At 43.1% G+C, this 23,285-nt stretch overlaps 1 protein-coding gene across 3 annotated transcripts in view; it reads left to right on the top strand.

The window, feature by feature from the left end:
• The window catches only part of plxna2 (plexin A2), a 173,157-nt gene that overhangs the window by 142,934 nt on the left and 6,938 nt on the right, over positions 1-23,285 (top strand). For all 3 annotated transcript variants that reach the window (XM_035958021.2, XM_023293175.3, XM_035958066.2), the window contains exons 22-31: positions 1,150-1,418; positions 10,061-10,127; positions 10,331-10,477; positions 11,177-11,336; positions 13,249-13,352; positions 18,743-18,842; positions 21,446-21,636; positions 21,797-21,966; positions 22,121-22,333; positions 22,639-22,789. In XM_035958021.2, coding sequence (XP_035813914.1) covers positions 1,150-1,418; positions 10,061-10,127; positions 10,331-10,477; positions 11,177-11,336; positions 13,249-13,352; positions 18,743-18,842; positions 21,446-21,636; positions 21,797-21,966; positions 22,121-22,333; positions 22,639-22,789 — 1,572 coding nt within the window. The remainder of the gene's footprint in view (positions 1-1,149; positions 1,419-10,060; positions 10,128-10,330; positions 10,478-11,176; positions 11,337-13,248; positions 13,353-18,742; positions 18,843-21,445; positions 21,637-21,796; positions 21,967-22,120; positions 22,334-22,638; positions 22,790-23,285) is intronic.

The following is a 23,285-nucleotide window of genomic DNA, read 5'->3' as shown; positions in this document are numbered from 1 at the left end:
AGTGCAAGAAGGAGAGGCAAAGAAAGTGAATATAAAAAGAGAGAGGATGCCTTAAGAGAGGGCAAGGGAAAGTCAAAAAAACAGAGCTGAAGAGTGTGTCTGCCCATACCATCTCCCAATGTAGGGTAACCTCCATACACGAGGAATTGCTCGAGGGGGAAAGGATACCAGCGTGCCACTTATCCTTACTACACTCTGGTCTGACTCTCATACATAGTCAGTCATGCTGGATAGCATACACACACACACATATAAACACCTCACATGCAAGCTCCCTCATGGAAAACAGGGTCCCAGCACATGGCTATTTCATCCACCAGTGGCTGCAGTATGAGGGGTAATGAAGTGACTAATTCCAAATCCTCAGGCAGGTCTGGGGGTTCCTCCATAGGGGGGGAAAAACTGGCTTGTTAACACTTTTTGCTCCTCTTCGTGAGGCCAGAAAAGTGCAGGGGAATGAGTTTATTTCATGTGGAATGCAGGCAGCGGTGTCCAGAGGATGAAACTATCAGGGATTAAGATGGTGATAGAGGTCTACCTTTTTATCTGTGGATTGTGTGACAGTGGGAGGCAGGATGAAGCAGTTCTACCAGGTTTGGTTAATTAGATTGGTACTGGTTCAGATAAGACTAGCCATGCATGCTAGAGGTCAAAGGCAGCTTTCTAAGAAGTGAATTCCCTTCTTAGAAAGTTGCATAACCTTGACATTATCTATGACAGGCTTTCTTGCCAAAAAGAGCCACATTAGTTATCCACACTTTGAAAAAACAGCACTCAAACAAACACAAAGTGAGTTTTGCTACTTGGATCGTCTTACGCTGGAAAGTTATTTGACATTTGTCTTGAAAGTGAAATGGCGGCTAACTCGGAGTGCAATGCTTTTTGGTCAATAATTGATTAAGATCTTCTCAGTTACTCATCATGAGTGGGAGCTTCTGTGTGCCTGAAGTGAAACATGAGTGAGGGTTTCTGTGCCTGTGGAAAAATCTTTATTTTGTGGGAGACAAGGTCACAGTGAAAGCTGAAGAGCAACAAACCTTTTCAAGAAACAACTCAGCTCATTATTATTCAAATTATTGCTGGACAAATTAGTGCTGGACCCTCATTAGCCTTAACACGCACATTGTTCTTCCTCTCTCTTCTGTCCAGGTGTCAGGTAATGGCCAGCAGAATGTGGAGAAGGCCCTGAAGCTGTTTGGCCAGCTCATCAACAACAAAGTGTTCCTGCTCACCTTCATCCGAACACTGGAAATGCAGCGCTCTTTCTCCATGAGGGACCGTGGCAACGTGGCCTCACTTATCATGACTGCCCTGCAGGGGCGACTGGAGTACGCCACTGATGTCCTTAAACACCTGCTGTCGGACCTGATTGACCGCAACCTGGAGAGCAAGAACCACCCCAAACTGCTGCTGCGCAGGTAACATTACGATAACGTCCTTTAGTGAAGTCACAGCTCCCTTCACTTGTTTTCGACTAATGTGAATGTTATTACACTTTATGAAATAGATTTCCATTAAATATCACATTCAAAGGTGCATACAAGAAAGTCAACAAACAAAAACTTACGATTAACAAATTAATTTTGTTAATACGCTTGATTGGCTTTTAAGTTGTGAGAACGAATGAAGACAATTAAATGAACATAAAGTAATATAAACCAGCAAAGGCCTCTTTAAAATTAAAAACACAATCATATAGAGAAAATACCTTAATCCTTAGAAATAAGTTTGTTTTTCAGAACTGTTTTTGATGTTTCATTTAATTAATCAGTCAAAAAGAATGCGCAGCAATACTGTGTATATTTACATGTGATGCTGTTCCTTGAAGATAATTATGTTGGTACTGAAAACACATTCATCATTTAAAAACATGTGAAGTCCAGAGCTGCAGCAGGATGTTGTTGCATATAGGCAGATGGATGGGGATTGATTTAAAGCTCTTAACCCTTTCTACTGTGGGTGAATGTGTAGTGACTTTACCCACTCTCCCTGCTTGCATGCAGACGCTTTACAGAACAAGTCTTGCAATGAGTGCTACAGTACATGAGATAAACGGCATGCACTATTCACATCAGTAGAAACATCTGAATACCCTGCATAATTCCACATTCTCTCCTACTGCTCTCCCTTAATGCCAGTGTCAGTCTCACTTATCCTCCAGGCTCAGGCTCCTTATAAAACATTCAGAAGTGGTTCAACTTAACTTTTTTCCCTCTGTGTGTATCCAGTGTACATTGTTTTTCTGGGGATTTGGGATGATGTGTTAAAACTTTAAACACCTACTAAGTCCTTGCCCAAGTGTCCTCAGCTGCTGTTGGTGGTGGCACTGTGGGTATATAAACTGGTTAAAGGACTGGCTAACAATAGTTTGCTCAAAGTGCACGTGCACAGTCCTTTGAACGCCTGACAGCTCCGTGCATGATTTTGAATATGTTTACAAGACAAATAAGCTGAGACAGTGAGAGCAGGCAGCTGCAATACTTTCAAACAACAGCTTCATTTGGATGTTAATGTTCCCTTAGTGTCTCTATTTGAAAAACCCGCATTAATAGTCCGAGTAAATAACTGCCAGACAGGAAAGACCTCACTTACAGACAGAGGAGTGGACTAAAGCAGCACAGCATCAAATGGACCTGGATTAAGCTGTTATTTCACATGACAGCCGGGTCCCACATCACCTCTACGTTTTCATTATCCTCTCTTATTAGGAACACGGGGATACATAATCCTCAGGTCCCACCGCAAGTGCCTGGAGGGCTAAATGTCCTATAGTTTTTACATTTCACTCCCTATTTTTGTGATGAATTTAAGGGATTATCGATTTGACATGGCTCTTTGCTGTTGTTGTCGTCTTCATCGCCTATTTAGGGGAAAGCCGACAGTCAAGCCAGCAAGCTGACTCACACTCAGTCACACACACACACACACACACAACTGTGATGATAGTCAAATTGAACATGTCTCTAAGCAGTATTTATGTTTGTGCGGGACCATAGAGTGAGGCTGCTGGACTGTGCTTTGTTGCCATCTTCAGTTGTCTTTTCTCTCTGCTCTCCTCAGTCTCTTATTGCATATGACAAGATACTGAAATACTTCCTATTTTTTCAGCTAAGACCCCTCTCCGTTTTCTGGTTGCAATAAATTAGCAGCATGTAAATAAATCCCTGTGCTTTTTGCAATGCATCTGTGTGTGTAGGTGCTCATGTCCACATTTTGTGTGTTAGGATGTGTTGGACTAACATACTGAAGCTATGAATACAGCTGTGCAGGCTTTACTAGAGCCCAGGGGTCTACGTGCATTAATTGAAGCAGCGGCCACTCTGAATGTTGTTCTAGATAAAATACTGGTGAACTTTCAGTTGCAGGTTGAAGTTTACATGGCAACCTGAGAGCGCCAACATGCAGGAAGGACCTGCGGGTCAGCCAGCCCACTTCCTCTTCCCATTTATATTACAGTAGGTTGAAAGTGCATCCCAAGACACGTTTGAGTTGTAGCAAAGAGGCTTTCTCCACTCAGCTGTCATTGAATACTTTCCTCCAGGGGGGAACACGTCCACAGGCTAGCATGCTCAAACCATGATCACAGAAGCATTACAAACAAAGATACAAAAATAGTTCTATCTATCATGTCCTTTAGGAGGCTATCCTCATCCCATGTTACTGGCAACAGTAATCAAAGTTTAATATGCACAGTGTGTCTACATTATTAAAGAATATGGTTGCTTATATTCTATATGCACATTTATGGTACCTACAGCCATGAAGACCAAAACCAACACAGCAGTAGCCTGTCTCTCAGTACTTTCCGAGCTGTAGTCTGTCACTCCTGGCCCCAAAGCCATTTGTTACAACAGTTGTAAGTGTCTAAAAATAGGTTGCAGATAATCCTTTCATTTTTAAAAGATGAAATAAAACACAGTTTTGGTGCAGCAGCACAGTGTGCAGGAGCATCTACTCTAAAGACATTACCGTGACCTCGTTCATTGCAGTGATGGCACATGTCACCTCATGCAAGATTGTGGTTCATTTGTGTGCATGTGTGTGTGTGTGTGTGTGTTTTATATATTTTTGCCATGTGACTCTGTAGCACTTAAGGATATAAAGCTTTTCCAAACCAGGGAAATGTATTTGTTGGTTTTGACCTTTTTCTGGGAAGAAACATGTAGAGTATCACCAGATTTATCCTTGAAAGACACATCAAGTCTGAATGCGTAACATGGCTGTTATTCAGACACAGGAAGGTCACCCTTACATTAATCTTTCTTATGTCTTTTTTCAAACATAGCCACATGACTTGGTGGAGAGAGTCGCAGTGTGTGCATATGCAATAGTTGCCATACGGGCAAAAGAGAATGGCAAATCAAGTGATGTGTGATGAGTAATAATGCACTGATAAGCAAAAGACTAAATCAAAACTAATAACACCCATATCAAGATGTGCAAGTAACTAACTAACCTACATTATTTTTGGTTTAGTAAACACTAAACATTCTGGTATGCTGTGATGGTAATTGAATGAATACTACTGTAATTCTGTGTGTGGCAGCTTACCTGTCTGATGTGAAGAAAAGTACGCATTATCATTTACTTTTAGATCTTGACCTGTGCTGCCTCCATGTCAATTTATGATTATATAATTAATGAAGTTATTGTTGTTATTGTATTTGCATAAATGCATACGGTTCCTGCTGCTTTCTGATGCTGAAGGTATTTTATAAATTAAGGGAAAATACTCCTACAGAACAGCTGTAAGCAACAAATGGGTTTCAGCTGATGTTAATGTTAAACGAATACCTACATTACATTCATTATTGGTGAGTCACATTAATTTGACATGTCTGTCTTTATGGCAGTCAAGTTTCATTTCTATGGACATTTCAGCTTTTTCAACAGATAGAAATTGTAATGCAAAGTGAATGAGAAAATATGTTTTTGGATTTTGGGAGCAAACTATGTGCTGAAATGTGGAAAAATATTTCACGCAACTATAAGTGCATTGCTTGTGCGTGTCTATCTGTAAATGTGATGGTATGCAGTTCAAAATGATGAAAGCGATATGTAAAAGTTGCCAGATCTGACTGAGCAAGATTGCAACTTTTCTGGAAAAGTGAGCAGAATGCTCATTCAGATGTGAAGCTGGGACATTCTGTTGCCATCAGATTAATGTAAAGAGCTGCATGTCTGAAAGGGGCTTAACTGTAAACAAACGAGTGAAAAACAAAGGATTATTACCTGCTGTTGATTGACTGGCATTTTAATACAACTACTGACACAAGACAGCGACTGATGCGTTTTAATTAACAATGCAAACTCTACAGGGTGCATTTAAAGTTGTACAATCGGATATATTCAGAGTCTGAGTGCTAAACACTGTAGTGTAAATGTACACTGTAAGAGAGCATGAATACAGTATGTGCACAAGGCGCATAGGGAGGCTATGACACAGCAGCAGAGTTATGTTGCTTCTCCAGCAAAGGCAGAGGCTTAATTATTGAGCCCCTTTCTTTGTGGCGAGAAGATGGAGTGCAACGCCATCACTCGCCACCACACACAAGAGAGAGGGGAGGACAGGAGGGAAGATGAGAGGAAAAATGAGGAGGAGGACGCGCGGGATTCAACAGTTAGACAACTAATAAATACATTAATTCAGCAGATTAAATGGAGGTTCTAAATGCTTTCCACAGATTAATTTCCAAGATACGTGGGCAGCACGTTAAAGATGCTGCATGGAAACTCTCCCTCTGATTAACATTAACTCTGCATCTCTGCTTGGCTCTCAGCATCTCTGCCTCCAAAATACCTTTTTTTTCTGCATTCCTCTCACACATTCTCTGCCTCTCACATGGACAGATAATCTTCTGATAGTGTGTTTTTCATATTTGAGCATTTAATTGCTGATGCACTATCTGTACTTTATTGAGAGTCATAATATTAAGTTAATTTATATCTGCCTACAGTCATTACATTTATTCTTACTACAAAGTTCTAACTATAGATAAAACTATAATAATTTTTGATAAGCCTGATTTGATGTTTGATAAAAATCAATGAGGAAAGTTTCTCTCTTGAGTAGTCTGCAGGGCTACAAGTAGGTTAAATAAAATTGCTGTTAAAACAACATCCCTCTTCTTCAGTCACGTTAAGTGTGCTGAGATCTGATAGATGCATTTGCTGACGTTAGTTTTGACTTTATAGCACCTAATATGCTCACAGCAAATCAATAAATACATAACAAAAATGCATCATGAATATTTAATTAATTGCAACTTTCTGCTCCATTGCTTAAGGAGTTGGATAGGCTGGAGTAGTATATCGCTGAGGTAAAATGAATGCATATGACAAGCCCCTTGGCAGAGGAAGCGGGACGGAAAACAAATCATTGCCATTTGTTTGAGGAAGAAGCTATTTGCGTAATAGTTACAAAGAATACAACATGGCTCATGTCAGTGGTTGAGTATGATGGTTGGTTAGATGTGTTTCAGTGCCAAAGGGCAATTTGTAAATGTTCAACTGTACTGCACAACTCATACTAGACGTTATGCCCTGCATGCTCTTTTTCCTATTATGCTCAGCTCAGTGCTGCATCCCATTTTACCAGCCATCATAACAGACCAGTGAAAACAAATTGCAGCATGTGCATTATCTTGCATTTATGTAACAGAGATATAATATCCTCAGTCAGTTCAGCTCCTGGAATCATGATTGAAGGGTGCACTTGTGCTCCTCTGAGGCATGTTTTTCAGAGAATCTCTCGTCTCTTTGGTATTTAAAGATTTCAGATGCCTTCTGGTTTCTTTGTCTTGATAGGGGAGAATTTTTTAGCTCGCAGACACTTTCATTCTCCCTAAAAGCTTTTTGAAAGCAATATCTAAGCTTTGTGTTTGATTTCCTCACTCTTCAGTGCGCTAAGTGGAATTGACGCAGCATCCCATAATGTTTGGACTGTATTCAGCGCCATTAGTAAAACATGTTCTTGTGTTCACTCTCTCTCCATGCTCTGCCTCTCCAGTGCTCATCCCAGGCCTCCTTCTCTCATCATATCTGTTGTCATTGGCCTCTCCTTCTGCCCGTCCATTATTACTCACACTCTTGTGGTGTTAGATGACCCCCATCAAAACATCCCAGATTAGCCACTTCTTTTTTCTATTTAAATCTATTCGCCGTTCTCTCCATCTCCTTCTGAAGTTTTGCCACAGCCACTCACTTCGCCCAGTTTTTTTTTCTCTTCTTTATAATGTTCTTTTAATGGAATCACAGAACATTGCTTCTATCACCTTGAGACTTTTCAATCTTGTATTATTTTTCTCCTCAGCGTTTTTGTAATGAGATTTCCGCCCATGCAGAGCAATGGAGTACAGCATTATTAAGAGAGCGAGTATTGTGTTTGGCATTAGTTTCATTGAAAGACATTCCACTGGCTGCTAATATAGCCTCCACCCCCTCCACCCCTCCACCCGAGCTGCCATTAGGAGACCAGCGATGGGGCTCCTCTCAAACACTATGTGGGATAATGAAATCCTGATGTTCATTAATGAAACTCAATTAATAGAAAGACGGAAGAGGAGGCAGATGAGGAGGAGGACAAGAAGGAAAGGAGAAGGAGGAGAACAAAGTGTTTCTCCCCCCTTCCTGACATTCAAGAGGAGAGATATTAAGGGGGAGTCAGCACAGCCCCCGCACAAAAGGCTTTATTTGACTTCCTTCTTCGGGACTTGCTGAGCTTATTAAAATGCTTAATAGGTTCCATTAACTTCTAACACACTCAAGTCTCATACAGCAGGGAGGGGCACATGGTAAGTATTGAGGGGGGGGTAAAGAATGGTGAATTCTTGTAGAGGAAGAAGGGCAATTACAGAGGGATTTGGGGTATTGTCCAAAAAAATCCACAACACATTTAGGTTTATTCTGCGTGAAAATACAGCCTCAGGCTCTTGTGGCTGCTTATTATGTTTTCAAAGGAAGACTTTTTACTGTGCAGCATTGCAATGTTGAGCTTGTGAATACTGTATGTGTGTCTTTCTTTTATTGTGTATGTATACCCTCACCTGTGTATTTATATATATATGTCAGAATGACAAAGAGGAGAGAAGCACTGAGTCTGTGTTTGTGCCACCAAAGAGGATGCAGTCACTCACGTATACATGTACAGGAGCGTGCACTTTCGCAGCTTTCAGCTTTTCAACAGTGTTTACTCTCTCATCCTAGAGCTGAAACTGGGTGAGCTAATCTACATGCTTCTCCCCCCTGCTGGCACATCACACTTGAAATAGGCTGTCACCCAGCTCTCCATCCTTTCAACGAGCTGCCGATAGACTGGCCAGCAGTCTTGTTCGCAGGGGAATAGCCTCCAGGCGTGGGAGACAACATCACAACTCAGCCGCACATCATTCCAAACAAAATAGAACCTCTGCTCCACTGTCCTGCAGCTGCAGGAAAGTTCTCTGCCTGCAAGTGGGGGGAAAAGAGAAGGAGAGAGACGCTTTACACTATCTCATTTTAATGAGATAGGAAGAATGACTGACACTTTTTCTTGTCTCGGTGACTAAAATGTTAGCTGTTGTAACCTCCCTTGCTCAAACAATCCTTCTGGGACTTCTGCTTCGGTCCTACGCTCTTGCTTATAGCCCTCGAACACGACTTAACACAATTATCTCCATAATAGTCATAATCTCCCTTCAGGTCCATTCAGAGCCTGAATAGGTATAATCATCCGGAGCCCTATTGAAGAGACGGAAGCCTTCCAGCTTGTCTTTAATACCTGGCTGCTTCGATTCCTGCTAATCCTCGGTTCAGCACAGTGTGTTGTACGGCCCCTCCATCACATCCAGCAGAGTAATCACAGTAATTTCCTGCTACATTAAGAGGGTGATTTTTTTTCAATGCATTGCCATTTAAATCGGCGGCGCTCGTATACAAGTGGTGATCACTGATGGCCAGGTGACAATCACAAGCTGTCACACTCTTGCAAACAGCAGTGCAGACTATGGAGCACTTTACCATGGTGTGTTAAGTTATGATTAATGTGTAGAGCAGCTATGTAAGAGCTGGCGAGAGTAGTAATGTTGTGGTTGAGAAACTAGCTGGTAAAAAACCCATTTTCTGATCCAAAACAGCTTGGAATTGGTGTTTTTCAAGTGGCATTTTTAATTTAAGTCCGCACGTACAGGCTCGTGCAGCGGTTAAACCAAGAAGGCAGAAGAGGAAAGCAGAAGCTTGTTTTCGCTATTCACCTCAGGTGCTTGTCCGCACAGAACTAACCCTTTCATCTATGCCTCATGCTCGTTAACCATTCCCACCTGGCTGTTTGGTATTATGTGTTTTTTTGTTTTTTTGAAGCTTGACTTCTGTTTTTTCTAGTGTTCCATGATGGTGCTAATGAGGCAGAAGAGGGAGGATGCTTGTCTGGCATTCTGAGAGAGACACGAGCAGAAATCATGAAAGAGGCGCACACGGGCCTCTCATGTGCTCTGCGGTAGAAATAGTCGAGAGGTCATTGCACACTTGTGTTTTTTCATGCCCAATCAAGCCCAGCAGCAAGCTGCACCTCCGTGTGCGATTGACTGGGAAGGGAGAGGCAGTGGGGAAGGCAGGGGGAAGAGGGGGGAGGATGAGAGGAGAGGAGATCGTTTTGGCTGTGATCAGGCGTTACCTGGCTGTGACAGCACTCGTCTCTCTCAACAGCTGAGGCTTGTCACAGCTGCTGATGTCCCGCTGTGTTGAACCACACGTGAATAATCAGCCACGCACACACGTTTGCTCACACCGACGTCCATGCATACTCAATCACACACACACACACACACACACATGTGCAAGCCGTGCATACACAGATGCCCCTTCTTTGCTCTGTTCACTCACTGTGACCACAGTGTTGCAGGCGCTACACAAGCAAAACCAAATGCAGAGTGCACACCCCCAGGATGTCAAGATAACCTCCCTGAAGTCATTCCAACAGCCTCATGAAATATGGAACAGTCTTATTATATAAATGTTGCGGACTATCAAGAGAAAACATAAAATGACTTTTTTTTGCCCTCCTGTTTTTTTAATGTAATTTCAGAACTGAGTCAGTTGCAGAGAAGATGCTCACGAACTGGTTCGCCTTCCTCCTTCACAAATTCCTCAAGGTTAGTGCACCAAGCAACACATGCAGTGCGAGTGTGTGTTTACAAAAATAAATGCATCTTTTGTGTCTTATGAAGTTTCTAAATTAAAAGTGTGACTTGACAGTATGTGGGCTTGTTCTCAGTCTGTTGGGTTTTGGTTTTTTTTGTTTATGCTGTGATGCTCTCTCATGTGTGAGTCTGTGGGTTTGTCTGTGTGTTCACAGGAGTGTGCTGGGGAGCCTCTGTTCATGCTGTACTGCGCCATCAAGCAGCAGATGGAAAAGGGGCCCATCGACGCCATCACTGGAGAGGCCCGTTACTCCCTGAGTGAAGACAAGCTCATCCGCCAGCAGATCGAGTACAAAACCCTGGTACGTCACACTTCGCCAGACACACAAGAAGCTTGCAAATAGGCTCGCAGTCGTACACAGGTTGACTCAAAATGGCTTCCCTTTAGTTAAAATGCTGCCAAGCTAAGACACACACACTTTTTAAATAGTAGAACAGAGAAAATTACAACATGCACACACAGTTTCTTAACTTTCCTTTCTTACTTTTTCACCATAAACCAATTTCAAGATGCCATAGCTGTGTGTGCTGCGTTGGGTTTCTTTCTTCCATTGTGGGAGGAAAATTACCTAATGATCCCACAGATTCCAGTGTTGGTCCAACATCAGGGTAGGTGGCCGTGGAGATTGGAGCACACCAAACAAACCCCTCTCGGCACACAGAGAAAGCAGCACTCACACTGCCAGCATGTGACATGACAATGCTCTGATTGCTCTGACTGGGAATTTGGCTCATTACGTGCTAATACCCCGGCAGAGCTGGAAATTGGTGTCCCGCCGAAGGTGTGAAATTAGATTTCAGGATGCCAGCAAGAGCGGAAATGGTTTCTCAAAGCTCCTGCCATGCTCCAAGGAGACTCTAATGAGGGCAAAGCCTCAAGCTGGACCCAAGTCCAGGCAGTAGCAGGACTCCACAAGCTTCTTCCTCTACTCCCTCGTTTCCTTCTGTGATATTTCACTCTTTCTCCCTCCTCTCCTCTTCTCCCCATCTTCACACTCCAGATCCTAAACTGTGTGAACCCGGACAATGAAAACAGCCCAGAGATCCCGGTCAAGGTGCTGAACTGTGACACCATCACCCAAGTGAAGGAGAAGATTCTAGACGCTGTTTACAAGAACATGCCCTATTCTCAGCGGCCACGCGCCGTCGACATGGACCTCGGTATGGCATAGACACACACCCACGCACACATAAACACACAATCCGGACACTCGCAGATGCAGCTGGCAGGTGTAAAGTCCTTCACACCCACAGATTAATGTATCAGTGAGAGAAAACCTAGCCATGTGTACAGATTATCAGTGCATTAGTGTGATAAAAGCTGTGTTCCGGCAGCCCAGCCAGCGAACCAGATTCAGTGCGCTGCTGCCAGGCCTTCTATCAATCTGACTGACAGTGTGTGGCGCATCCCTCCGTCTGGCTGCTTTCACTGCCTGGTAGTGCCAATGAGACACAGTAGATCAAGATAGAGAAGTGGGCTTGTCTTTATGTGTGCGTTTTTGCGTCTGACGTAGGTAAGAGCTGACAGACTGGACCACCAGCCTCACGCCAGGCTCCCCTCCCTGGTAGTCTGCCACTTCCATCCTCGCCTGGCCATACCTTACCTCCCATTCCCCCCGTTCCTCTCTTTTTCTCTCACTTCAGATAGGCGAAGAGAACAAAAGCTCCCCTCTGCTTGCTGCAAATAAGCATGACATCTATCCCCTCACAATATGTCTCTGTCCATCTACTGTCTCCACTCTTGCAATAATGGTGTCGGTGTGAGAGTGTCTACATGTCTGTATATGTACATGTGTAGTCTGACTTACCGGATGCAGATTGCAGGTATAAGCCTGCCATTGCTCACGCTTCTTGCACAGCTCTGTACTCCGCTTCTGCTTGCCATTTATGAAACAACAACAACCTCTAAGCTGCCAACCTACCACACTGAAAATTTTATGTTTTACAGCAAATTTGAACCGTGCAGTTTGCATCTCTGTTAGTTGTCAAACAAGTCAGAGCATTTGTTTCCCCTGAGGATGCTAATTCCGTCCTGCAGAATGGTCTGGCCATGCAAGACTAGTGCATATGCCACAGCTTCTGTGTTTTTCTCATTTTTTCCTGAGTGAGGTTGGATGGTTTTGTGCATATCATGTGGTCACCTGGCAGATGCACAAAGTAATAAAACCCAGTCAACAAGGAGAAAATCAATGATCACTCCCAGCATGAGGCCCACAATGGCTGCTATCCACTTCCCTGTCAACATCCTTATTATCATTTCATTAGCCCACCATGACCCATCAGCCCCTGCCCTCCACCAGCACTGCTTATGGTCTCTATCCCTGCTTCCCTTTTTTTCTCATTTAAAAGAGGTGATTTTCTCATAGCTCGCTGTTTCATCCTGTCTTGTCTGCTCCACTTCTCTCTTCTTTCTGACCCTGATGGGCCAACTGCTGCGTATGTGACACAAGTACCAATTAAAGCGTGCAGGCTTCCTGCATATACATCTTGCAATTGTTCGTGTGTAATGTTTAATTAAGATGCGTGTCAATCCAAGTCTGGGAGATGAGTACACATGCTGAGAGCCGTACAAGAGCACCAGCTGCTGATATCTACTCATTTTTATGTGTGGAGAGCTGTCTTTGTGAGTCTTGTAAGGTGGCATTCCACTGGGGTTTGAGACAGTTTGGTTTGTGTTGTAAGAATTCAGTTTTTTCTACAAGGTAACTGGTTCTGAAGACATTGCAAAAACCAATAACCAATGTGTTCATTTCATGCTTTAGTGGTCGATATCTCAGACCTTCTACATGCCAAAGTGTCCATGGGTGAGTTACTGAACCCCAAGTCGCTCCTTGCATAGCACCTCTGGCAACATTTAGGTGTGAATGAGAAAGTGCTTTGTGGAATGAAACTATGGTTAAATGGAGCAATAGAAGTGCAGGGACTTTTTCATTTACTATATGCATTTGTTAAATACATGGCATCAAACCTCTCCAATGACATCACTACATATGATATTCATTGTGGCTCACCGTGTTGTGTAGTTTGCAGGAGGCTGTTGTTTATGGTTTATTGTGTGTGTTTGTGTCGTCAGAGTGGCGTCAGGGGCGAATGGCTCGTGTGGTGCTGCAGGATGAAGACATCACCACTAAGATTGAAAATGACTGGAAGAGACTCAACACTCTCATGCATTACCAGGTAAACACACACACACACAAATATTTTAGTGTAATGTTTTCCTTAATTGACTCTCCAACTTCACTTTTTTTTCTTTTTTTTTTAGCAAGAAAAGTCTTATTTCAGTTCAATTTTCTGCTGTGGCTTTTATTATGGTAATTGTACCACATACCTTGGCAAACTTTGATGTTTCCTGCTCTTGACTTTTAGGCAGCCAATTTTCAGCTCCTCATTTGCATGCCCATGCCTGGTGTAATCCAAGTGACTCACAGAATAGAGGACAATTACTGTACAGGTGGCAGGAGAGATGAACTCTCAGCATCTCAGCCAACACTTCTCTCTCCTCCCCGGAGAGATGAAGCTGCTCCAATCAGGAGGACGGCATCTCTCTCCCTCTTTCCTTCTCTCTCTCTGCCTCTCCTTCTACCTCCTTCTCTCTCTCTGGCCCGTTGACTTCTGCGTCGGCAACAATTAGTCCCGCTGTGACTGCCTGCTTCTTTCTCCTCACATGTAGAACCCCTATTCACACTCCACAGTTTTAATTCACCTGTTGCCCCCTGTTCAACACAGAGAAAAGTGGAGCGCTACAGAGGAGGGAACGTGAGGACAAGAGTAGCTCTGCATTTTTCAAGCAAATTTATGGCTGTTGAAGTTGTAAATGAAGAAAAAAGGAACCCTTAAGTGGAAGCCAAAGAGAAATTCTAAAGAGGAATATAAGGAATAAAGAAAGAAAACAGGCAAGGGAGACTGAGAAAACAGCCATCTCCACAGGCCGTGAATCTTTTGCAATGCATGTGCAGCCAGTTTTCATTAGTCAGCCAAGGGGGACCATCTGCTTAAAGACTGCATGAGGTTTGATTCTGGGCTACCTGCTTTAAGAGCAGAGTGCTGGGGTTGAGATGCAGCTTTGGCTGGAGCTGGAGATCAGGAGATGCAGCTCCATCTGGATGCAGAAAATGGGGGTGAGGTGACAAGGCTCAAGCCCTCACAACAAGGGGTCATCCTGAACTCTTGCCCCAGAAGAACAAGCAGAATGATTTAACAGATGTAAGAGTCATTAGAAGAAGGGACACATCACAGTGTCCTTCACACAGGACTTGGCACCATGCAGCTTCTCTCCCTTTTGTCTTTCCTCCCTTGTCACCCTCCTTTCTGTTCTCACCTTTGTCTTCACTCTCTCACTTTTTTTTTTTTTTTGATATTTCCGCTCTGTTTTGTTCCTCACCCATTTCCCCTCTTCTCACCCACTGATGGGCACTAAGAATTCTTCTTTTGCCTTCATCTTTTTCTTTCTCCCTTTTTTCCTCTCTTGCTCCGAGCACCACTTCTTGGTCTCTGCATTACTTTGATTCCAGATGAAGCAGTTCAGTATGTTTGCTTCCGCACCATAATGGGCTTTTCTGTTGCAGTTTTTTGCATCACAGTCTGTTTGCCTTCGTTAGCCAAGGGAGACGTTACAGTTCACGCAACAACATGCACGTAGCCACTTCACCGATTCACTAGCTCAACAGCAGACCTGTGGGCCGCTATTGATCCTGGATCTGAGGGTCCCTGCATAGAACGTGAGGCCCAACACTGTGCAACTTCAGAGGAGATACCGGCAAGCTGTGCTTCAAGTGAGGGAGAAAGAGTGTGATGGAACGGGGCAGTTGGTGGTGGGAGAGATCAGAGCAGGATGGAACAACACAGACACTTTTTGCATCATTACTGTTTTGACGAGCTGGCAATGGCCCCTATGTGTGAGCTTATGTGGATTTGTGTCGCACACCATGGCACTGCATTGGCAGCTGTGACAACACATCTGGCTACATACTATAACAAGGAAGCGCAGCTCATTAGGCCCCCGAGTGAGGGAAAAGCTTGAAAAAAAATGGGGAAGGGGTAAAAAGGAAAGAGTGAAAAGGGATCTACAATATGCAGAGCGAGTCTGAGCATCACCTTGAGTATTTGCTAATTCTCCCTTTGCAGAGACTCAGGGACTAGACAGAGGTATTAAAATTCATAGGGCTCACAGCAACCCAAGAAACCCCATTGGCTATTTACCCTGCCACATGGGAAATAATGGTTTACACAACCTGAATATGGAAATTCACACCTTTCTAGCTCCACACTACACTAAAATTAAAAACATAAATGCACACATTGAAAATGAGTTCAGAATCTTTATTCACCACCTTTGCATTCATAGTCAGGGGACTAAACTCCCTTCCTCCCACCCCTTTCTCTCTGTTTCTGCATTTTTTAATAGTGTTTCTTGCATAGATCAAGATAGAAGAGTATAGAATCAGGCTCAGTGTGTACACACATGCAGGATATTCCCTCATTGTGCATGCTTATACTTAGATAAACACAGGAGCTGAGATAAAAGATTTATGAGATTGGAGAGTTTTTTGGCTGATTGCTGATTTGGATCTTTCTTTGTTGATTAATCTTCTTCCCTGTCAAAGCAAAGCTTTTCATCACACTGTCTGTGTCATTTTGAGGCATGTTAGTATTAACAGTGCTGCTGGCTAGTGTCTGGGCAGTAAGCAGATATATGATCTATACAGACTGCATCAACAATTGTTGTAAATAGGATGTTCATATATTAATCGGTTTGGATTGTTTTATGATGATTTAAATCACAAACAGACTCACACACATAATGTTTGACTAAATCAAATTATTAGTGTTGGATTTTCCCGCATTGTAGTATTTGTATGCTTACATGAGCATTGTGTGTCTCTTCTGGAACATTTTTTATGAAATGCGGCTAAGTGACCGTAATCATCAGACATCAAAGCCAAAAGTGAAGTCAGTTTGGAAACTTTCCTCCCCTGGCTGGTGACCTCTGTGTGTCCTCTTCTCTGCGATGAAGGAACAGGGAGAGCAGACACTGATGACCACACCAGGAGAGTGTGCCAGCTGGATCCTGTTACCCACCTTGCAGGCAACACTTGTGGCATTTTGGGATACTTTCAACAACCTCAGACACACAGGATATTACTACACTGCTGTGTGTTCATTAATCTAATCCTTTGGCTGTCTTGACTTACTGGTTTCCACTGTGAATCTACATATGCATCTAGTACAGGTTAGAATATGAAATCCATTAAGAGGAAGAATAATGTCAGTGGGTAGCATTAAAATAAAAAGGTATATTTGATTAATCCTGCACTGCTGCTGCAACCTGAGTCATATCTCCACCAGTCACAGCCATAGTATTTGTAAGAACTCACAATGATTCATTCCGCTGATTCAAATCCTACTTAATTCCTTTATAAAGTCCTACAAGTTGGCATTACAGTCTTTAAAAGATCCCCTGTGATGCCCAAGAGCGTCATATTCACGTATCATGGTCCATTTCGCATTTCGTTAGTTCTGACGAAAATTGCACTTATGCGCAGATTGTGTGTTTCCAAGCTACTGGACAGAGTCAGAAAGTTTGATAAGTATCATGATCTGAGGGCATGAGTCCATGAGAGATGGGACACCAAGGGGAAACAGGTTCGGACCAGAGCAGTGGGTTGTGTGGGGAGGTGCTGAGAAAAGAGAGATAGAGGCTGACCACACTCTTCCGTCTGGTCGACTCTGCTCCGTCTAATGGAAGGTCTTATCACAGGCGGGGCCCACTGCCCTTATCACACCTGCCCACTATCAGCCCCACACTGGATTATCCCTGAAGGGCGAATCTGCACGCCTTCAATCATTTACTACTATCACAAGGACCCATCTCTGCTCTAGCCTCTCTGTCAGCCATAAAGAGTAGAGAGAAAGAGGGAGAGAGAGAGGGATGGAGGGAGATGTAAAGGGAAGGGGGCTTGAGAAGCTATTTCATGCTCCCAAGAGAAAATGTATCACAGGAATCGCGGTGGAAACTTCACAGAAGTCCACGCTGTTGGTGTATTAGAGTTGGTTCATGGATTGTCAGCCAAGTGGAGGCTATAAGATGGAGAGGCCATAAAATTTAGGTTTTAGGAAAGCAGAGACAAATGAGAAAGAGGTGAGGTGAGAGGAGAGGTCAAAGATACTGGTCAGGTGGGGGTTAGGAGCAACATTTTTCATTTGCTTCAAAGAGGCTTGAGCTGCGTCTTTAAGAGTATTTCTCCCAATTTCATCCCCAGCTTCAAGTGTCTCTCCAGTACAGCCAGAAACGGCTATATGGCAACTCAAACTAATACCACAGCTGAGATTAGTTTTAAAGAGCGAGAGAATAGAGTGAGGACAAGAATCAGGGAGGATGAGATGAGGTTGGCTCTCGAGAACAAGGACAAACTCAGTAAATGCCCGTCCTGGCATCCAGTGGCTTATTCTCTAGCAAGGGATAGAAAAGAGCCTGTGCCTGCTAAAAGAAAAGAGAAGAAAAATTTTCTGTTTTTCTATAGATTCTTTGAGGTATTCCTTTTGGAGCCTGGCATTTGCCTTTTGTTTATTTCTCCACTGGAGGCTCATCAGTTTTTCTTCGCCGGGTCTGAAAAAGAAATCCCACCTCAGGGTGAGCTGTAAATGCCAGCCAACAAGCTGTTTGTTGTTTTCAGAAAAGAACTGCAAGTTTTGTTTGCTGTTTTGTAGGGATGTTTGGGCGAACCAGCAGTGGTAGCATTTAAAAGATTTATTGTAATTAAATTGCCATTTCATGATTCATTAATACCACTGTTATATTAATGAAAGATCTGTGTTAGGAAGCATCTTATCAAACGAAATTTTAGGACGTCCGTTCTCATCTTGGTTGCATCAGTTTTTCCCAGCTTATCTGTAAGGACTGGAGCAGAACATACAGGGCCAAGAGCCCTTTGTAAATATCAACCACAGAGAGAGGAAGTGATAAACCTCAGTGTCTGTCTCTTATTCATGACACAACATCTTTTACACAGCCTCTTTGTCTTTCACTTTGACTCTGACTCCATGCTGTTCTATTGCTATTATTATACCTGCGTACCCCATTTTTGTCAGGTTGTGAAGTGTACACAAGATGAGACATTCAGCATTGTAGTCTCTGTCTCTCTCTCTCTTAACATCTTATCCCAGCTCCAAAGCTTACATCATGTCTCTGAGGTTTGTGAAGGGGATGACAATGACAGTCATGTTGAGTACATCATGCAGCCACAGCACTCTGCTCTGCTATACAAAAAAAAAAAAAAAAAAAGCCACAGGGCTGTGGTAGGAAACAGCAGGAGCTCAGATATGAGGGAAGGGATGCAGGGGTTTTACTCATGGGAGTATTCACTCAGTGTTTCATATGGTCTCTTCCTTGGTATAAAATATTTGAGAGACGAGCATGTAATACATAAATACATCTGGTAGTGTGTGATGGTGAGAGATAAACATTCTTGAAATGCTGAAGCATTACTTCTGCGACCAGTAAAGGAACCATAAAATTGTCCAAAATATTAGGATGCCTAAATTTCTGTAATATGTGTCTCTTCACACAGGTGTCAGATCGCTGCGTGGTAGCTTTGGTGCCCAAACAGACCTCCTCATACAACATCCCCTCCTCAGCCAGCATATCGCGCACCTCCATCAGCAGATATGGTGAGTCTTTGGCCCATATTGCTCTTTATACACCCATGTTGTGGCTTTGAGTAACCTGATTGCAAAATGCCATACAGCATATATATTAGGCAATTATACATGTAATTGGAGGCCTATTTAATAGTTAATTCTGTGTAGATCTTGTTGCCACACACACATCAAAGTGATTCTTATATGAGATGTTTCAAATATGAAAAAAGACAAATCCACTCTCGCCAAAGCAATGTTCTGCTCCTTCTTTATTTTTGCTGTGGATGTTTTTTTTTTCCTTTTCACTGCCTTTTTTCTCTTTCCAACTTTGTGTGCTGCAGTTTGCCTTCCAGTTCAGGTCCAAACTGAATTGAATGGCATGAGAGAGGAAAGAATTGAGAGAGAGAAACAGATAAAAAAAAAAAAAAAGTGGAGGATGAGAGATACAGTCAGCGTTTGTTTTTAAGGCCATAATATTTTTGTAATAAGTTGCATTCTGTGCAGTACACTTCAGGCTGCTGGCTGCATGCATACTTGCGCCCACACGTGCACACACAGTGCATGCAGAGGCTATACACACATGCACACACTGTCGTCAGATGTGCTGGTAGTTTGTGCTGCTGGATGCCAAATTTGGTCCTATGCCAGACACACAGAGCAGCACCAGGCAACTTGTGATTGCTAATTATTCTGTGTGAATGATACTTCACACAAACAGAAAAAGATAAGTGAGCATGGCCAATTATCAGGATCGGGGAGAGAAGGTGAACGCTGCCTTTAAACCGCCTAACACAGAAAAAGAGCGAACAGCATACTTATCCCTCCAAGCAATTATGCTTATTTACAACTGCTGGGAACCGCGGGTACCTGTGGATAGTCTACTCTGTCAGAAAAAAGACCTTTTTCTTCAGTGTATGTACTTATAATAAAGTGGAGTGACATTTTCAACAGAGCTGATCAAGATTATCTATGATGACCTTTTAGAAGAGTGCAGAGCACTCAGTCATTACTTTCTTTTAAACAGAACATCATAAAGGTTGCTGGGAGAGACAGCAAGATGATGGATGACCAAAGTAACATAAACAAGTATAACTACCAACATAACAAAGGAAAAGAAGCTTTCTTTGTATTATGTGGCTATTTTTTTTAGTAAATCCAAGTTTTAACTCTTCCTTTGGAGCTTTTTGGTAATTTGAAACTATGGAGTTAATAGTAATTATATTGCTCTGCAGAGGATGTGTTCTCTTACTTTCTTGTGGGTGCTCAGGTGCTGGAATTGGATGTGCATGGCATAGAAAGCAGAGCCTCTGCTGGCATGAGCCTAGCCCTCATCAATCATGGGCTGGCACAGCAGGCACAGCTGCACCTCGACACCTGCTGATGGATTCATACCAATTTCATGTTCAACACTTAGCATCTTGACTCAATTTACACCACCAGCACCCCCCTCTAGCTTTAAAATCAGCCTGAACACACTCCCCCACCGACTGGTTGCGTCCAGGAGCTGGGGACTGCAGCAAAAAAGAGGGAAGGACTGCAGGTCGCTGCTTAGTGTTAGGGGGGATTAGGAAAAGGCTGGAGGTGCAGAGAGGATGGAGGGAACGAGGGACTAGTAGAGCAGGAAAAACCAGTGAATGGATTAAGATGGGATTTGGGATCTCAATCCACCCAGCACATAGGCGCATATATTCAACCCTTCCTGTCCCCAGTGGCCCCTCCAGAGGTGCAGTTTGGTCTTATTTGAAAGGTATAAGTGGCTTTATTGGCAGCAAATGCTTTGTTGTTCAGCTCGACCTTTGAAGCCAGGTGAGAGAGATCCTCATTGGGATCTTTGGATCCTGAATCTCCCAGGAGCCAGCTGCCATGAGGAGATGCCGACTAATTAGGGAAACCAGCATCACTTTGAGTTAGTGAAGAGCAAGAAGGCTAGAACACAAGTGCAGCGACGAGTGGCGTGTATGGATGAGGGACGATGGTTACAGTGCTTAACAAATTAGGGATCTTTTGATGCATTGATTAGAGTGTGACAGGGATGTTTTCAACATGGCGCTGTCACAACGTGGCAGCAAAGAGCCAATTATGAGCGCTTTTAAGTGGAGCCAGGCACAGCCATGAGACAAGGATTATATAAGGAAGAGAGGATGACTGATGAGTGAGATAAAAAAGCAAACAATTATCAAATAATTCATGACAGAGAGGGAAGAAGTAAAAAGGGAATAAATAGAGGGATAAACATGCAGCATTTGTGTGTATGAAAAGACAAGCAGGTGACAGAGTCCTGTTTCCACCCATCTTGTGTCAGGGAAGGATTCCAGTTTCAAGAGGGCTACTATTAATCAGTGCAATGCCAGAGACCACAGCTTCACCTCCGTTTGATTTCTTCTCAGTTCTAAGAAATTATCCATTACTGCAGATTTCTCTACATCAGGGCTTAGAGCAGGAGGAGCAGCTTTGTAATGAGTTACAAAGAGGAGATGAAAACGAGAGAAGGGCTGTGTGTTTGCCTGTGTGAGTGTGCTGTGTACACTGGGTATAAGTGCATGCTAAATTTACACGATGCTGCACCTAAGGGAAGCTTTTGTAATCACATTCATTTAGGCTCACTGATAATTCTGCCTCTCCTTCCTGGACAGACTCTTCATTCCGCTACACAGGGAGTCCAGACAGCCTCCGTTCACGCGCTCCCATGATCACTCCTGATCTAGAAAGTGGTGTGAAGGTTTGGCACCTGGTGAAAAACCACGAGCACGGAGACCAAAAGGAGGGAGATCGCGGTAGCAAGATGGTGTCTGAGATTTACCTGACCCGGCTGCTGGCTACCAAGGTACATCATCATCTTAAGTGTCCATACATTAGCACAGGCTGTGTTCGGTTATCTTACATTTTCAATGATATTACTGCACTCAAGCTGTGTTTTTGGGTCGAGTGTTGTCTCTTGTTGCCCATGCATTGCTAATCTTGGTGTACTCTCATTCTCCTACCAGGGTACACTACAAAAATTTGTCGATGATCTATTTGAGACGTTGTTCAGTACGGTCCACCGAGGGAGTACTCTTCCCCTGGCCATCAAATACATGTTTGACTTCCTGGATGAGCAGGCGGATAAACATGGCATTCATGACACAGACGTACGTCACACGTGGAAAAGCAATTGGTAAGACACTAAAGTAATATCTCATATGATAGGTCTCTGCACTGCAGCTGTTCTTGGTCTTGTGAAATAAATTAATCTCGCTTCATCTCAGAGAAATCATTGACCATGGCCAGTAACCTCTTTCTGTCTTTTCCTCATTCTCTTTGTCTTCCAGCCTCCCGTTGCGTTTCTGGGTGAACGTGATCAAGAACCCGCAGTTTGTGTTTGACATCCATAAGAGCAGCATCACGGACGCCTGTCTGTCTGTAGTAGCTCAGACCTTCATGGATTCTTGCTCCACTTCAGAGCATCGTCTGGGCAAAGATTCCCCATCAAATAAGCTGCTCTATGCGAAAGATATTCCCAATTATAAGAGCTGGGTAGAGAGGTAGGAGCTGATGCACACACTTTATACACCATCCTAATCCCCTCTTTGACATCATTTTTTTTGTGTGTATCCTCTTGCAATAAAAAAAGATCTTTTAGAGAATTGATTCATAATTCTCTTTCATACACTTCTCAGCGAGAGTCTGTTAAAGAATTTTGTGTTAGCAGGCATCCATTGTTCATGAAAGCGATATTATAGCTCAAAAATGTGACTATAAAAGAACGTAGTCCTCAGTTAAACTGTTACATTGACTCAGTGAGTCTCTGAAAGTGATGCCAAGTGTTGCCTCTTGTCTGCATGCCCAGGTACTACGCTGACATCAACCGGCTGCCAGCCATTAGTGACCAGGACATGAATGCCTATTTGGCAGAACAGGCCAGACTCCACTCCACAGAGTTCAACATGCTCAGCGCTCTCAATGAGATCTACTCTTATGTCAGCAAATACAGTGAGGAGGTTAGTGATACCCGCACACAGAATCCTAACATGCTTATGCATTATGTGTCTGGAATTTTTGTGTTTGTGTTGTTGGGGGGTTTTTTTTGCTTTTTTTTTTTTTATCAATCAAAATTTTCTTGACATTTGAAGAGCAATTCATGTGTCAGATTTATGTGCAGGAGCATCTCAGAAATAGCAGAAGCGAATAAAATAAGTGTTGTCGATTTCAAATTCTGCAGTTTTGTACAAAGAAAAAATCCTAAGCTTGCACAAATAGCGCAGGTGTATTGAAATAAAGTTAGTGATGGAATAGAAACATGGGAGCATCTTAGTAGCAGCAACTAGGTAAAGGAATCAAAGACACAACTAAAAGAAAGAAAGAAAGTAAGTGCCAGCCATATAAACGATACCGATTCATTTCTCTTTCTCTCTGTTCCTCTCATTCACTCCCTTTTTTGTTTAATTTTATATTTCTTTAATTGTATAACTTCCTACAGCTAGATTTTATGATATG

Source organism: Amphiprion ocellaris, chromosome 8 (assembly GCF_022539595.1).
Source record: "Amphiprion ocellaris isolate individual 3 ecotype Okinawa chromosome 8, ASM2253959v1, whole genome shotgun sequence".
Taxonomy (NCBI): domain Eukaryota; kingdom Metazoa; phylum Chordata; class Actinopteri; family Pomacentridae; genus Amphiprion; species Amphiprion ocellaris.
This window is presented reverse-complemented; position numbering and strand designations above follow the sequence as displayed.